Source organism: Branchiostoma lanceolatum, chromosome 10 (genome assembly GCF_035083965.1).
Source record: "Branchiostoma lanceolatum isolate klBraLanc5 chromosome 10, klBraLanc5.hap2, whole genome shotgun sequence".
NCBI lineage: Eukaryota > Metazoa > Chordata > Leptocardii > Amphioxiformes > Branchiostomatidae > Branchiostoma > Branchiostoma lanceolatum.
In genome coordinates, this window is record NC_089731.1 from 787524 (window position 1) to 803720 (window position 16197).

Genomic DNA, 16197 nt, shown 5'->3' on the forward strand with positions numbered 1-16197 from the left:
TGACCAAAAAGACAACTTAAAAAGATTCGTCGATAAAATTCGTTGAGTGCTTTGTCAATTCGATCGGCCGCAGCGACTTCGCCAGCGTGCCAGGCCACGGGTCCAGTGAGAGGGGGACTTTACATGTGCAATACATGCACGAGCCGATAGGCTTGCAGGTGCCTCTGTGTACGTGCTGACACGGGTGAGACAGGCAGCCGCTTGCTTCTACAGGGGCTCAACATACATGGCATCATTCATCAAATGCCTTGAAATTTTCCACATTGTCCTTTATATCTGTGCAATACATACACGAGCCGATAGGGTGGCAGGGTCTTCCGTACCGACACAGTCGTCCACTTCTGCGGGGGCTCAACACACATGGCACCATTCATCAAATGCCTTTAAATTGTCCACATTGTTCTTTATGTCTGTGCAATACATACACGAGCCGATAGGGTGGCAGGTTCTTCCGTACCGACACAGCCGTTCACTTCTGAATTATGCAGAGGCTCAACATGTATTTAATCATTTCTCTAACGCTTTAATGCGTCTGCCTAGTCCGACAATATTCCACAGAATATGTAAAGGAAGACATATCGCTGTTTCTTCCCAAATTAATGCTTTAAGTGCCAACAAATGTGTCTATTAAAAGAACCTACATCAATCATTTTTGTCGGGTTTGACTTTTTTGTACCATACGTGGGTTGTGTAATTTTTCTGAGAAGTTAAATTTTTGAAGTTGTTTTTGTGTCTGTGTGTCAGTACATCTGTGTGTGTGTGTCCATTTGAGTGTCTGCTTGTGTTTGTGTGTCTGCAATTCCAATAAAACAATGGTGTGATGCGATACATCCTAGGTGCAAGCCATTTTTGTTCGTTGGGTAAAGTCTGTCATCCCTGATATCTTCTTGATATAGACTAATACCTCAGGTTATGTATAGATTAGAACCTTCCCTACCCTGGCAGTCGGGACCCATGTAGCCCTGGGGACAGCCCTCCGGACAGGAGCCGTCCACGATGTTACAGGTCTCCCCACCGTGACAGTTGCACCGCCAGTCACACTGCCGTCCGTACGTACCCGCCTTACACTCTGTAAAAAGGTAAAGGTCAAAGGTAAAAGGTCACCCCACCATGACAGTTGGACCGCCCCTCACACTGCCGTCCGTACGTACCCGCCTTACACTCTGTAAAAAGGTAAAGGTCAAAGGTCACCCCGCCGTGACAGTTGCACCGCCCCTCACACTGCCGTCCGTACGTACCCGCCTTACACTCTGTAAAAAGGTAAAGGTTAAAGGTCACCCCGCCGTGACAGTTGCACCGCCCCTCACACTGCCGACCGTACGTTCCCGCCTTACACTCTGTAAAAAGGTAAAGGTTAAAGGTCACCCCGCCATGACAGTTGCACCGCCCCTCACACTGCCGACCGTACGTTCCCGCCTTACACTCTGTAAAAAGGTAAAGGTTAAAGGTCACCCCGCCATGACAGTTGCACCGCCCCTCACACTGCCGTCCGTACGTTCCCGCCTTACACTCTGTAAAAATGTAAAGGTTAAAGGTCACCCCGTCGTGACAGTTGCACCGCCCCTCACACTGCCGTCCGTATGTTCCCACCTTACATTCTGTAGGGGAGGAAAACAAACGATCATGGAATATAAATGATCATAAATCTTTCCAACGAGTTTGCCTAAGCGGCATCTCGACTGCGACACATTGGCGGCGTCGCTGCGTCCTCAATTGGATTTATGGTAGATTGGACTTTATAATGGGAAGATCATGTAAATTTACAAGTATGGCTATAAAAAACACAAACAAAGTGTTAGCAGATTCCTCTGTTGTTGATGAAATTCGTTGACCGCTTCGTCAAATTGCACGCTTGCAGTGAGGTAGCCAACGTGCCGTAGTCCATCGATATACCCGCTTAAGAGTTGGTGCTTTAAAACATAAAGATTGTAACAACAGCAATTCCAAAGTCCCAATCCCGTATTCGAATTATTGACAGCAGAACACTCTGCACACGCGATGTGCGTTCGAATGATTCTATGGAAGCCCGTGTGACTTGAAAAGTAGAATTCCGTTTGATAACCCAAAATATCACCTGGTCCGGAACCTTATCCCGGCCCAGGTATGACATAAATGATATAATAAATATAGTTAATTTCCAAGTTCTTGCCCGAGGGCTAATTGCAACATGAAACAATGCAGGTTAACAATGGTGACAAGTGGAACAAGTGATTTTTTTAGAAACTTTTACAGAATGAATCTAAGCTTTTGGGGTTTGACTTTTTGGAAGCAGTGGAAGACGAGGTGTCCCACTTTCTCTGCAATGAGTGGGTTTTCAGGTGTTGAAAATGAATAAACATATAAGATATAAATACACGCGCAGCACTCACCTATCTGACAGTTGGTTCCAAGATACCCCGGCGCGCATTCGGCCGGGCAGACCCCGGTGAAGCGGTTACAGCTCACTCCGCCCTCGCAGTGACACGTCAGGCAGCAGCCGGCTCCGAACGTGCCGGGTGTACAAGCTAGAAACACACCGATAACTTTACATATATAAAATGCTTCATCCTGTAAATTTAGCCTTATTTTTTTTTACTAAGTAACTCCAAGAGGTAGATCTCAACTGGTCAACGATCATTCTTTGACAAAGATAATGCATTGCATTGCATAAATTCAGGTAAGTCCGAATCCAGCGTTGGCTGTTACAGTTAATTTAGAAACTTATTCCGTTATAATTTCTACCATGCCATATGAACTTTGATGATGATGGTGTTTGATTCATGGCATCTTCAGAGCAGAAAGTGAAGATTTTGCATCGTCTCATCAAGATCATGGCCCCCGACCGAAACCTTTGCGTAAAGACCACGAGTGCTGCGCAACTGGGTCTTCGGTCGTTATCAAGAAGACCAGAGGACTGGTCGAAGATGCAGCAACAATTCATGTGTTGGAGTTAGGGTAAATCCTTGGCTTTGTTCAGAATGTGATGTGCAAAAAGGGAAGAACTAGGCATCACTTCAAGCCAAACCTACCTTCCGAGCACTTGAGCCCGAAGAACCCCGGCGCGCATGAGCAGCCGTACGGGTCGGGCAGGCAGAACGTCAGGTGCGCACAGCCGTCCTCAGGGTCCGACTGGCCCGAGAAGTCCAGGTGACATCTCAGGTTACACTTCGTGCCGTACCTGTTGGGACCGCAAGCTGGGGGCGAGGATAAATATATCAGGTTACACTTCGTCGGGACCACAAGCTGAGGAAGGAGGGGGGGGTACCTGTTGTGACCGTAAGCTGGAAGGGGGTATGTATCAGGTTACACTTCGTACCATACCTGTTGTGACCGTTAGCTGAGGGGGGGGGGTCAAAATCGCAGGTTACGCTTTGTACCGTACCTGTTTGGACCGCATGCCGGGGAATGGGGGTGGTTTGATGAGGGTATTGTGAAGACAATGACTGTTTGATAATCTAAAATGGGACTACCTTCACCTTACCAAGCTTACTGTACATGTTCACTGTATGTGTACGTGGCGCTGCGAAAACAACGGTTATAAAAACCTGGGCGCAGTGCCTGTGACATTGTCCTTGTCTGTCCAAAAGCGAAGTAAAAAATATATATATTTGGTAGCGCAGCAGCCACAGCCTCTAGTAAGGGACTGGTCTGTGTGACAGCTAACGATTCGTTGGATATAAAAATATAAACCTACCCTTCTCGCAGATGGGCCCGTTGAACCCCGGCGGACAGACACACACGCCCGTCCTCGGGTGGCACTCCCCGCCGTTAAAGCACGTGGGACACCTCATACTGCACTCGTCTCCCCACAGGCCTACCGGACAGGCTAGAGGTGGAATAAAAAATGATATGCAAAGGAAAATAAGATTATCAATCCACAATCTAAATGCCTTTACCTGACTAACGTAACTCGTCAGCTTCCTAGCGGTCCAAAAGGAGTCATATTTACTCCTTGCCGTATATATATATCTGGCTCCAAATTTTGTTTTACGGTAATTTTTCACAGATGGTGATGATGATCATACTGATGAAGATGATGATGATGATGATCATACTGATGAAGATGATGATGATGATAATACTGATGAAGAAGAAGATGATGATGATGATGATGGTGGTGTGATGATCGTAATGATGACGACGATGGTTTGAAATAGATAATGATGTTTGTGATGGTGATGGTGATAACAATGATGACGATGACGGTTTGAAAATGATGAACATGATTAAGAAAAAAACCTGTCTCACCTCTGACTAGTAATCTCATAATGCCCTGCTGTGCGCGTGCGCGATCCCCTCCTACTGTCTCGTTGGTGACGTAATAAGATTCATAGATCCCTGAGTCCTCTACACGGACGTCTTCTAGTTTTAACTGCAGTGAGTCTGAAAGCACAAGGAGATATTAAGACGTTTGCGGAATAAGTGATAGTAATGAGAATAACAATTAAGAACTTCTTGAGTTATGTCAACCACAAAACACATTCACATACGCCGTCAGAAATACCGTTACAGACAAAACACTACCGGAGACAGCAAAGGTAAATATGATATACCCTCATAAGATCATTAAGAGCGTATCGAATGCTAATGCGTGAAAATGAATGCTAGAATATCAAAGCCTGGTTATGCGATCATTGCGCCATGGTAGCGTCATTTAGCGGTATTTGACATATTAAATACAGCTACAATTGTGAGTGTGCTAAAATTGCATTGAAGCCCGAAGGCCATGCCTCCTCTAGAATGGTTTATGTAAATGGATCCAGCCTAAATACAGACGCACTTAAGACTACTTGCCGACTCCAGTAAGAATGCGGTTAGGCCAATAGCATCATATCAAACACAGGTTTACGTTTCTTACCAGCTCCAGTAAGGATGTGGTTAGCCCAATAGCATCATATCAACCACAGGTAAACTTTACGTTTCTTACCGGCTCCAGTAAGAACGTGGCTAGCCCAATAGCATCATATCAACCACAGGTAAACTTTACGTTTCTTACCGGCGCCAGTAAGAACGTGGCTAGCCCAATAGCATCATATCAACCACAGGTAAACTTTACGTTTCTTACCGGCGCCAGTAAGAACGTGGCTAGCCCAATAGCATCATATCAACCACAGGTAAACTTTACGTTTCTTACCGGCTCCAGTCAGGATTTCTCCGTCCCTTCTCCACTCTACCCTGTCGGCCGCCGCTGATGAGCTCATGTTCAAGGTTATCGACTCCCCCGCGGATACCGTTGTGGTGAGAAGCTGAGGTTTGATCGGCGCTGGGAGGATGGACAAGAGAATGTCATACTGTAACATTAGATGCAGGTTTGTATCATGTTAACGTTGTATCATGTCAACTTCTGTTAATCATGTTTTAACAACAGGAGAATTTTGTCCCCTCCCATCGGTGTTGAAGGGACCTTCTCTAACGTTAACGATCTAACAAACAAACAAGCAAACAAACAAACAAACAAACAAACAAACAAGCAAACAGAAATCCTACCTCCCGGTTTCATCTTGACCCCTGTGACCCTCTCCTTGCCCCCTCTGCCCGTGACGTCACAGTAGAACGCCCCGACCCGTGCGTCCCCTGCGGCCTGGCGGAACCAGAACATGGAGCCCCGGTACCCCTCCGGCCAGACGTCCCCTATCACGAACTGGTCAGAGCTCAGGCCGTAGAACTCCTCCTGCTGCGCCTCGAGCTGTGGGAGGGCAAGGTCAAGATGCAGTGTCAAGGTTAAGACGTTCACACGCAGGGCGGCACAGAGCATCATTCTTCTATCGTTATCTATAGGTTTACTCACAGGGAATCCTGGTAACTCCCCTGATATATCGATCTTGTTTTTAATGAGGCCGCAATCTTGAATTCCATGCTCAAGGTCATGATGTCTTATTTGCGGAAACGACCGATAAGAATAAGGCATCAGGTCAAGACGCCGCATCAAGGCTAAGGCGTTCACACGTAGGGTGGCACACTACATCATTCTTCTACCGTACGTCGCTGTCTATAGGTATACGCAAAGGGAATCCTCACCTGGTCTTCTTTCTAATGTGGCCGCCATCTTGAATTCCTTACGGAAGGTCATGGTCTACTTTTTGCGAAAACGACCGATAAGAATAAGGCGACTAATATGGATAAAGTTTTTCCAAGGTCAATGCGCTGTGTCAAGGTTAAGACGTCCACATGCAGAGTGGCGCACTGCATCATTCTTCTTATCGGGATTCGCTATCTATAACTGTACGCACAGGGAATCCTGTGAACATCCCTGAGCTTGTTTCTAATGAGCCGCCATTTAGGATGTTTTCTCAAGGTCATAATGCACTATTTGCCATAATTTGGGCTAGAACATTAAACGCAGGGTGGCACAGAGCATCATTTTTCTACCTGACGTCGCTATCTACAACTTGACGCACAGGGATTCCTGGGAATTCCCCTAAAGTTGTTTTCAACGAGGCCGCCATTTTTTAATTTTTGGACATGAAGGTCAAAGCGCACTATTTGTGTTAAAAAGTTCACACGCAGGTTTGCACAGAGCATTATTCTTCTACCTGACGTCGCTGTCACCAGCTTTACGCACTGCAGGGGATTTTGGGAACTCCCCTGATCTTGTTCCGCCATCTGATGGGGCCGCCATCTTGAATTTTTTCACAAGGTCAACATAATGCACTATTTGAGTTAAAGCTTTCGCACGCAGGTTGACACAGAGCATCATTTTTCTACCTGACATCGCTGTTACCAGCTTTACGCACTGTTTATCGTACCCAACAATGTTATTGTGCTCTTGTATGTATATGATATTTTTGTTTACCTGGCGTTGTCTATGTGAGAATGTTGTAATCTCTTTGTTTTGTATGGCTGGTGTTGTAACACTAACAGTAAGTATTGTAGCCTGATTTTGTGTATTGGTAAATTTGTAACTTTTTGTTTTTTGTGTGTTTTCCCTGATGCTTGTTTTTGTTGTTGTTGTGATTTATGGCATTTGTGTATTTTGTTCTGATGCATGAATAATTGTATATGTTTCTGCTGTTTGTCTATATACGCTTGTTCTCACTTTTTTTTCTATCTGATGTAATTGTTTGATATGGTGTTAATGTAGCTTTTGTTTTATATTTTTTTGTGCCTGTATAGCGGTTATAATTTGAGTGTGTATAGCGTGTAATGTTTTACATGTAGTTATGTTTCATATATAAATGTATTTTGTAAATTTTTGTAAAACTTGTAATAAATGCAAACAATTGGTAAGTGTTATATTCAAAACACAGGGAAGGAAAACCCTGCACAGAAACCCAGGGATGACATCCCTGCACAAAAGTCCTAGGGAAGAAACCCTAGCACAGAAAATCCAGGGGGGATGAAACACCCCTGTCAAAAAAGTCCTAGGGAGCGCACCCTAGCCAAAAAAGCCAGTGGGAATGACCCCTGTAGATATATGTAACTTGGGAGCTCACCCAACTGCAAAAAAGCCATTGGGAATGGCCCCTGCAACAATATGTAACTGTGTTTATTTGTTGGTTGTAAATGTGTAATGTAAATATGTTGGTATGTTAAATATTTATGTATGTTCGAATAAAATTTAAAAAAAAAAATCTTTACGCACTGCAGGGGATTTTGGGAACTCCCCTGATCTTGCTCCTAATGGGCCGCCATCTTGAATTTTTCACAAGGTCACAATGCACTGTTTGTGTTAAAACGTTAGCACACAGCAGGGTGGCACAGAGCATCATTCTTCGCTATCTATGACTTTACTCACTGAAGGGAAGGCTGGGACCTGCCATGATCATGCTTCTAATGAGGCGCCGTTTTGCTCAAGGTCACGATGTACTATTTGCGGAAACGACCGATAAGAATAAGGCGGCCTTTCCAATTATTCTAAGACTCGGTGCATTTCCTGGGGTTGAGTTTGGGACTTATGGTTTTAAAAGCTCCACGAATTCGGCCACTGCGGTTAAATTATTACAGGTGGCGAAAGATGGCAGAACTAGATACTACAAACTGCCCAAGAAGACCAATGAGGAAAAAAATCTCTTAGAGGCCGATCAGATCAGAATGTGCAGGAGACATTGCGTACATTACGTTTATTAGATAATACAATTTTTTTTGCGTAGAACGCTAGATGTATAACAAGAAAATGGAGCCAAGGCATGACATATTCAGTAGATGGACAGTCTCATCTCCTGGTCCAATGAATAATAAATACCCACACTTTTGATAGAGTGCTTTATGAAAAAGTGCAAACATTTGAGCTGGCCCATATCTCTTGTTTTCATGTGTTGTCTCAAATATTTTGAACGCATCCAGTGAACATTTCTCTTTAACCAGTGAAAGAAAAAAAATAAATTAAAGCAATACTTACCACTGGCCCAAAGTTGATGTCATAAACTTCCTCGTCTGTTACGCACTTAAGATAGGTCCTGTGAGAGGAACCAATAAAAAAGAATGAATGGATGATCAGTACTAAAGAGACTTAAGGATTGTTGCACCTATTTTGGTCATGTTACTTTGTATGGAGTGGGGGGGTCCTTATCCAGAATGACAAATATTTAATCTAAGATTCCGAAGTACAATGGAAAAAAATACATGTAGGAGACCATAATGAGATCTTTGTTTTGTCGACACCCAGTTACGTATTGAATATCGTACAAATTACATTGAGTTACTATCACAAACGACAGACAAAGAAACAACAACTCTTAATGAGTTAACTGTTAAATGTTTCCTTGTATGTTGTGTACTAGGGCTAGCCAATTTGGGTAGTTGGTCAGATCTATGATATAAAGGTATGACCTTGAAGATACCAGTAACAAAACTTACAAAATGCACTTCTTTAATTATCAATTAAATTAGCTTGAGAGTTTTGGTTATTGCATGGTCGCTCAACAGTCGTCGACTCAGTGGATTCCGGATAAATCTAAGATGGCGAGAGGCTCCTCACCTGTCGTTGTACTCTTCTATGAAGGGGTCAATCACCAAGGTCACGTCCATGACTGCGTCTGGGAGACAAGGAGAAAAAAGGCCGTAATTTTTTGTTTGTTTCTTGGCAAAACCGTCAAACTACAATAAAAGGTAAAGTTGCCCTCATATATTCCAATCCTTGTTCGCTTAGCGCTTGCTTTCAAAACATCAATAAACTGACATGTATTGACATAAATTTGACATGTTTGGTTTTTAACAATGCAAGTTACATGACACCCGTTTGTGACGTTTAAATTGTTACAGAATTATTGTTGTCAGGATCATAAAGGAAAAACTTGGACCTGACAATTTAGTCAGCTCCATTACCTATAGTTTTTTTTAGAAAACTCAGTTTGATCGACACGAACATGTTGTGTGATTCCCTTGCAGTCAGAGTCAGTTCAACGAAATTATGTGACGCCATTATACTCCTATTTGTACTAGTAATAAAAAAGGTTAAAGATTTTCCTACCTGTCATCAATAATTTGTTGGCGACAAAACTGACAAACACCGTAGCAATCCACCAACAAACCCGCATCATTTCAACATGGCGGAAGGAAAAAAACTTCGCGAGTTTTCTTCTGTAACCACAAAGAAAAAAAGATGTAAAAACCAGAATTGGATAAAAAGCTACAGACCGCACGAATTTTCGAGACGTTGAAGGGCCCTCGACTCTTCACGAGGATTTTGCGTGGATTATCGAGCTCTTGAAAATAATGAACCAACAGGTTCTCGTCGGTGTGAAGAGGTGATGAAGTGGGTTTTGTTTCCCACATCCTGATCGCTATTGTCTGACTGGTGGTCCGGTGGTCATTCATATGGTACGGATGACGTCACGTCACCATGGCGACGTTGTGACCAGGAATATGATTCCATAAAAGTGATGCGTTATTCTTAAAAGGCACCGTGAACAAAACAAAAGGGGTTTCTTGCTTTAGAAAACGGGCAAGGTTGAAATGGAATGGACTCCGTGGAGCAATGCAAGTGGCAAACGTTCGCAAACTTGTATTTTTTGTGTGTGTGTTTTTAATGTTTTATCTGACCTTGGAAATTGACACACGGCCTACCACTTTTCATAAATGCCATGGGGTCAAACGGTACAAAACAAATGTATAGTATGGGGCCTGCATGTCGTTTTTACGAAAGCCATTTGTAAGCCATTTTGATTTACAGTAATTCGCAAGGAAATGTTTTTATCTCCGGTTAGATTTTGGGCCCCCTGGCGGCTGTTCTTGCTACTGCGGCGGAACTGCTAGTTCTGGATAAGCCATGGTCATGATCTTTAATGGGAGATATCTCATGTCAAGATTTCCATAACGCAACTCACTTGAAGCATCAGGCACCGTTGGTGATACCTTACACCACATTTACACTCCAGTGGGTTCGATCTAATTGAGATATTGTTATTCCTTCTGTCTAATGTCTAACCTTCATGAACATAGCGGATACAGAACACCACAGGTTCGCACTTGAAACAACGAAACAACAATATTGAAATAACGAAAAGATTTGCTTCCAGCTAGACACCTTTAAAATGTGCATTTAAATGTATTACTTTGAATTGTATACTGAATTGTCTCTAGTATTTCATTGTTGTATATCAATGTAATTGTAATGTTAAGTGGTGCGCAACATCAGCTTGGCTGCCTGGCGCTCCACTATGTATTGTCTTGTTCAAAATAAAGAATAAAGTTTGCACTCCAGTGGGTTGGATTTAACTTAGATCTGACGATAATGTTAGCCATATTGTTATTCCTTCCTGGTTGTCCTACCTTCATAAGCATAGCGGATAGCAAAACCACACATCTGCACAGCGTGTCCTCCGGACAGTATCTAGTTTATAGGAAATACTACTGGGTCCGATTAAGCGATGACCTTGTGTCTCCCGGAGTCATTAAGGGTTCCTTAAGACCAGACAAGGTCAGTGAAGTTCCTGTACATCATTATTGAATCTCCTGAACGTCAGGGTTTTCGCCTGCGGGGAATCTTGAAGCAGATGTAAGGAAAGGAAAGAGAAAGTGATATCGAACCAGTTTAGTTCAATGAAGACTGACTCTTTTCTACTAGTCGTGACAAAGAAGACAGACGCTACAAGTACATACAGTATTAACACATGTCATTGTACCTGAAAAGTCCACCTAGACTTTGCACAACAGTTAATAGAATGAAATAAAACGTAATGAAACTTAGCGTTAGCCCCAACTTTATGTCAACTATAGCATAAGACGCAGCTTTAAACTCCATCTCATTTCTCACTGTAAGCTGACGAATTTTCACAAAACAATCTTTCTCTTACACATAAGCAGCTAGTCTCATAACAGGCTCTCTTGGCCCATTTTTTTGGCTTACATCGCAATTTTTGCTGATGACTTCTTTTCGTACTGGGTCGTTTGTGCAGGCAGCTCGTAACCGGGCCTAACGGTTACTGATTGGTTACTATTGACCCAGTACGAAAAGAAGTCATCAGCAAAAAGTGTATTATAAGCCCCAAAAAAGGCCCAGAGCTATGGAAGCTATACGTAGCCCGGTACTAGCCTTAGTATTTACAGTTCAAGTCATCGTTGTACAACACAGAATAACCCAGAAATCAGACGACACCACCGGCTCGTCACAACAAAACGTTACAAGGTGGTCATCATTGGGATCAGACGATTCCCACATTCCCGGGCAAGGTTCGAGGCACCCAAGGACGTTATGATGGACTACTGACAACTCCGGGTCAAAGGTGACGTTCTGATCTTAAAGGTAAATTCAGGACACCTTGAGAAGGGTCGCAGACTTATGACATATCTGTACAAATAAATTACCGGAGTCAAGGAGTCAAGGCAGTGGTCTCTGTGTACGTGTCTCCGTCGCGCCGTGGCCTTAACGGGCCCAGTGATCCGGCAATGGTTGCCAAGGACCACGGATATCAAATAAACTTAAAGTTTGTGAATGAAAGAGAGAGAGAGAGAGAGAGAGAGAGAGAGAGAGAGAGAGAGAGAGACAGACAGAGACAGAGACAGACAGAGAAAAATATAGAGAGTCAAAGAGAAATAAACAATGGGTAACACGGAGAGAGGGAAACAGAGAAAAATAGACATACAGAGAGAGAGACAGAAATAGAAGACAGAAACAGAGAGACAGAAAGAGAAAGGGGCAAAGAAAGAGAGACAAGGGGAGAGAGGGGAGAGAGAGAGACAGAAATAGAATCAATTCGTGGTACCACCATGGCCTTACCGGGCGCAGTGATAAGGACCAAGGATTGAAGCGAGTAGGCAAGAACACGACCTGTCAATCAATCAAGAAAGATATGGAGAGAGAGACCGAGAGAGAGACATAGAAAGATACAGAGAGACGAAGAGAAAAAGCGTGAAAGACAGAGAGAGGCAGAGACACAAGAGACAAAAGAGAGAAAGAGTGAGGGAATTCTAGAGGAATGCAGTGAGAGTGATCGGAAGAGAGGGAAAGAAAGAGAGAGATTCGGTATGAGAGAAGAATGTCGTTTCACATGAACATATAAGTTCCCGAAGTCGCTATGATACCTGATTCGAGGACCCTGTGTCTGTGTTCATGTAACCTATGCGTCATGGTCTTAACGTCTCCAGCTATCCGTTAATAGTTTAGATTAGACCACATTAGTTGCCAAGGACCGGAGATGACCGGAGATGACCTAAGAACGACAAACGGGCGAAACATTGAGATAGAGAGAGGCCAAGAGAGACAGCTAAACAGAAAAAGGAATGGTGGTTCATAGGAAAATGTAGCCGTAATTATTAGTTCCAGAAGTCGATCTTAAACACGTAACAAGCGGAAGGACGGACTAAAGATAAAACCGAGTTAAGTCTGCGACTTAGATTAAGAAAATCTTTGGTACGTCTAGAGTCTAGCGTGTTTTATCCAAATATGGATTGGCATTTATACTGTTCTCGTTTTGTGCTTTCTCGCATGAGAGATTAATTATAGATTTGGTAACGAGTTCCGTTCAACTATTCGTGTCAAAAAACTAGTGTTTTAGGGTTGATTCATGTACTGAAGGGTGAAGGTGGTTCAATCTTTTTCTAAACATTTTTTAAAGCGTCAAACCTCTGCTGCTCGTAAAAGAACCCAACACGCTTATCGAGAAGAGTAGGGGTGACCCGGTGTGTTTGTGTGAATGCCCGAGCCGAAGCGAAGCCGCATTGCGCTACCACTAGCCTTAATTGAGGATGACTGCTTTACTTTACGTTCAAGACGATAACCACTCAACTAAACTAGTACGGCCTTGTGATATGATGAAAGAAAGTGTCCGCAGTAGCACAGCCTGACAAGGCTACACAAACCGAACGCACCCGGTGGGAAGCCATGATCGACATCTCGACACATGGCGTGTTTTACCTAAACTAGGATTAAGTTTTGATTCACAGATAAGATTCCAGACGCCCGATGCCTTTGCTGATACATGATTAGAATATCATAACTACTTTCACCGAGAAGGTTATGTTTTCGGTGGCATCTATTTGAATCGGCGTCTGTTGTTTCAGGAGAGATTCGTGTTATACCTGATCTGGGATTAAGTTTTATTTCACAGATAAGATTTCTGGCGCCCGATAGACTATCATTGATACATTCACCAATATGTTTTCGGTAGCATTTCTTTGTGTCGGCGTCTGCTGTTTTCAGGAAGAAGTGACGTAAATTTCTTGATTTAAGTCTGAAGTTCGACCGCTTTTTCCTTTACCTTTACCTTTACTATAAGCCCTCACTTACGTATAGGACGTAGTTTAAACTCCGTCTCATGTTCGACTGAAAGCTGATCACTGTTCCCAAAACAATCTCTCCCTTATACGTAAGAGGCTCAGCACTAACCTCAGTATTTAAAGTTCAAGTTGCCCAGGTGTGCCACACGGCAGGACCCAGAAATCAGACAAGGACACCGGCGTCAAACGTCCAGCTGACTGCGACCTGACTGCGACCTGACTGCGACCTGACTGCGACCTCACCGCGACCTCACCGCGACCTCACTGCGACCTCACTGCGACCTCCCTGCGACCCCACTGCAACCTCACTGCCACCTCACTGCGACCTCACTGCGACCTACATTTGATTTGTGTAACCCTTGACTGAACATCTTTGATCAGAATATCATCCAAAATGTAAAAGTATGACTAAAACATAAAGCCTAAAAAGGTATTTTATGTAAGAAATTTATTGAACGATCTGTCAGATTATGGGTCGCAGCACGGTCGCAACGAGGTCCCTGCCCCAGTGGAATAAGTAGCCTAGTTTTAGCCTAGCTATTGTATTACCCCCATTCCAATAGCTAGGGCGGCGACCTCGCCGCGTTCTCTCTGCGACCTAAAATTGACAGCAAAATCGTATTCGTCTAATCCTTAATTTCATAATTGAAAGGTCATGCAAAATGTAAAAGTATGGCTGAAAAGACAACAAAACACACAAAACGTAAAAAGATTCGTTTTTTTCATCTATGAAATTCGTTGATCACTCTGATAAGCTGAGGTCGCAGAGAGCGCGCGTCGCGGTTGCCGCCTTATGCTAGGTTCACATTACCAATCCAGGGCCCGACCGGGAAGTCTTTGAGAACGAAAAGTATGATATAAAAGACAGCAAAAACACAAAACGTACCCAAATTACCTAAAAGCTATTCTCCAAGCAGAGGCTTCGATCGAGAGGGGTAGTTTTGTCCGGGATTTTAACGTTCCTCTCCTCTCACCTCTGAGAGGAGAGGAACGTTAAAATCCCGGACAAAACTACCCCTCTCGATCGAAGCCTCTGCTTGGAGAATACCTAAAAGCATAGCTTGTACAAATTTATTGACACACACTTCGATTTTTCGTTTCCGCAAACAGCCCGGCCGGGCCCCGGACTGGAAATGTGACCCTAGCATTAGCGGAATGGGGGTAATAGTGGAACGGTGACCTCAGGTATGCCGTACAGGAGGGCCCAGAAATCAGACGACACCACCGGCTTGTCACAACAAACCTCTCCTTGTAACGAAGCTTGCCGGCCGAATTTCTTTTCCGCGCTGTCTCGTGTTTCCTGACACAATTGTGCGCCACAACTGTACCGTACTGCCAAACACCGGCGGCCTCGCCACAAAGTAAACGTGTGTGTACAATCCACGCTTGATACGGATCGCAACAATGGGTTCGGCCAGACAGTTTCGGGTGCGCTCATGTTGTGACTTAAGTGCTGCGGGTTTTCTGGTTCCCAGAGTGTGTGAAAAAGTGTTGGGTCTTGGGAAGTTGCACTCAGTGATACTGTGAACACGTGTGTAACAGTCTTCGGTTGTACCAGGGCGTCAATATCATCATCGGGTGCATCCAGACATGGCGATGTGTACTGATGTTGTGAGCTAAGTGCAAGTGATTCTGGTTTCCAGTTTCCAGGGCGTAAAGTGTTGGGAAGCCACACTCTATACCGTAGACGCGTGCGTACAGTCTTCGGTTGATAGCACCAGGGTGTAGCAACGCGTTCACGCAGACTGAGCGGCGTGTACTGATGTTGTGAGTTAAGTGCATTCGGTTTCCTGTTCCCAAAGTGTAAGGAAGTTACTATCTATACCATTGACGTGTGCGTGCAGTCCCCATACGACTCCGGTTGAAACGGTGGGTTCACGCAGACAGTGCAGTGTGTACCCATATTGTGAGTCGGGTTTTCTGTTCCAGGGCGTTACTTAATAAGTGTTGGGAAGCTACAATGTCTACGCAAACCCGTGCGTGCAGTCTTCGGTTCATACGTACCAGGGTGTAACAACCGCGTTCTTTCAGACATTGCGGTGTGGACTCATTTTGTGAGTCGGGTTTCCGGTTTCCAGATTGCTAAGACGTCTTGTGAAGTTACACTGAGATCTACGCCGTGAACGCTTGTGTGCAGTCTTCACTTCATACGGCGGCTCCGGGTGCAGCAAAACGCGCTCAGACGGACCGGCGTGTTCTGATGTTGTTGTGGTTTCCTGTATCCCATAGCGTTACGAAGAGTTAGGAAGTTACCAGTCGTGTGTATAGCAGCCTTCCCTTCATTAGAGTCAGGGTTTGACAACACAATCACCCAGACAGTGCGGTGTGTGCTGATGTTGTGAGTCGCGTGTTGGGTTTCCCGTGCCGGTGCGCTGTCGGCAGGCTTCAGACGGGCGGCGTCGGCACCTGTTACGAGTGGGACGCGCGACCTTGGTCGGACAAGGACAAGCCACTTACTCCAAACACTCACTCATCATTCTTCTCGGTGGACCCAAGATCACTTCCTCAAGGCAGCGGCGCGGTCGGTTAACTGGATTCTTTGGAGGAGTACTATTTCTTCTA

General features: G+C 44.3%; 1 protein-coding gene across 1 annotated transcript; it reads right to left on the bottom strand.

Moving 5' to 3' along the window:
• Positions 1-270: 270 nt before the first annotated feature.
• LOC136443790 (multiple epidermal growth factor-like domains protein 11) lies at positions 271-8975 on the bottom strand. Its single transcript, XM_066441153.1, has 12 exons — positions 8897-8975; positions 8318-8375; positions 5467-5665; positions 5114-5242; positions 4228-4362; positions 3674-3805; positions 3009-3173; positions 2293-2504; positions 1853-1910; positions 1152-1598; positions 938-1069; positions 271-341 (listed from the first exon to the last, which is right to left on the bottom strand). Exons 1-12 carry the CDS (start codon positions 8944-8946, stop codon positions 271-273), a joined length of 1788 nt encoding a protein of 595 aa, XP_066297250.1. The 5' UTR covers positions 8947-8975.
• Positions 8976-16197: the final 7222 nt, after the last annotated feature.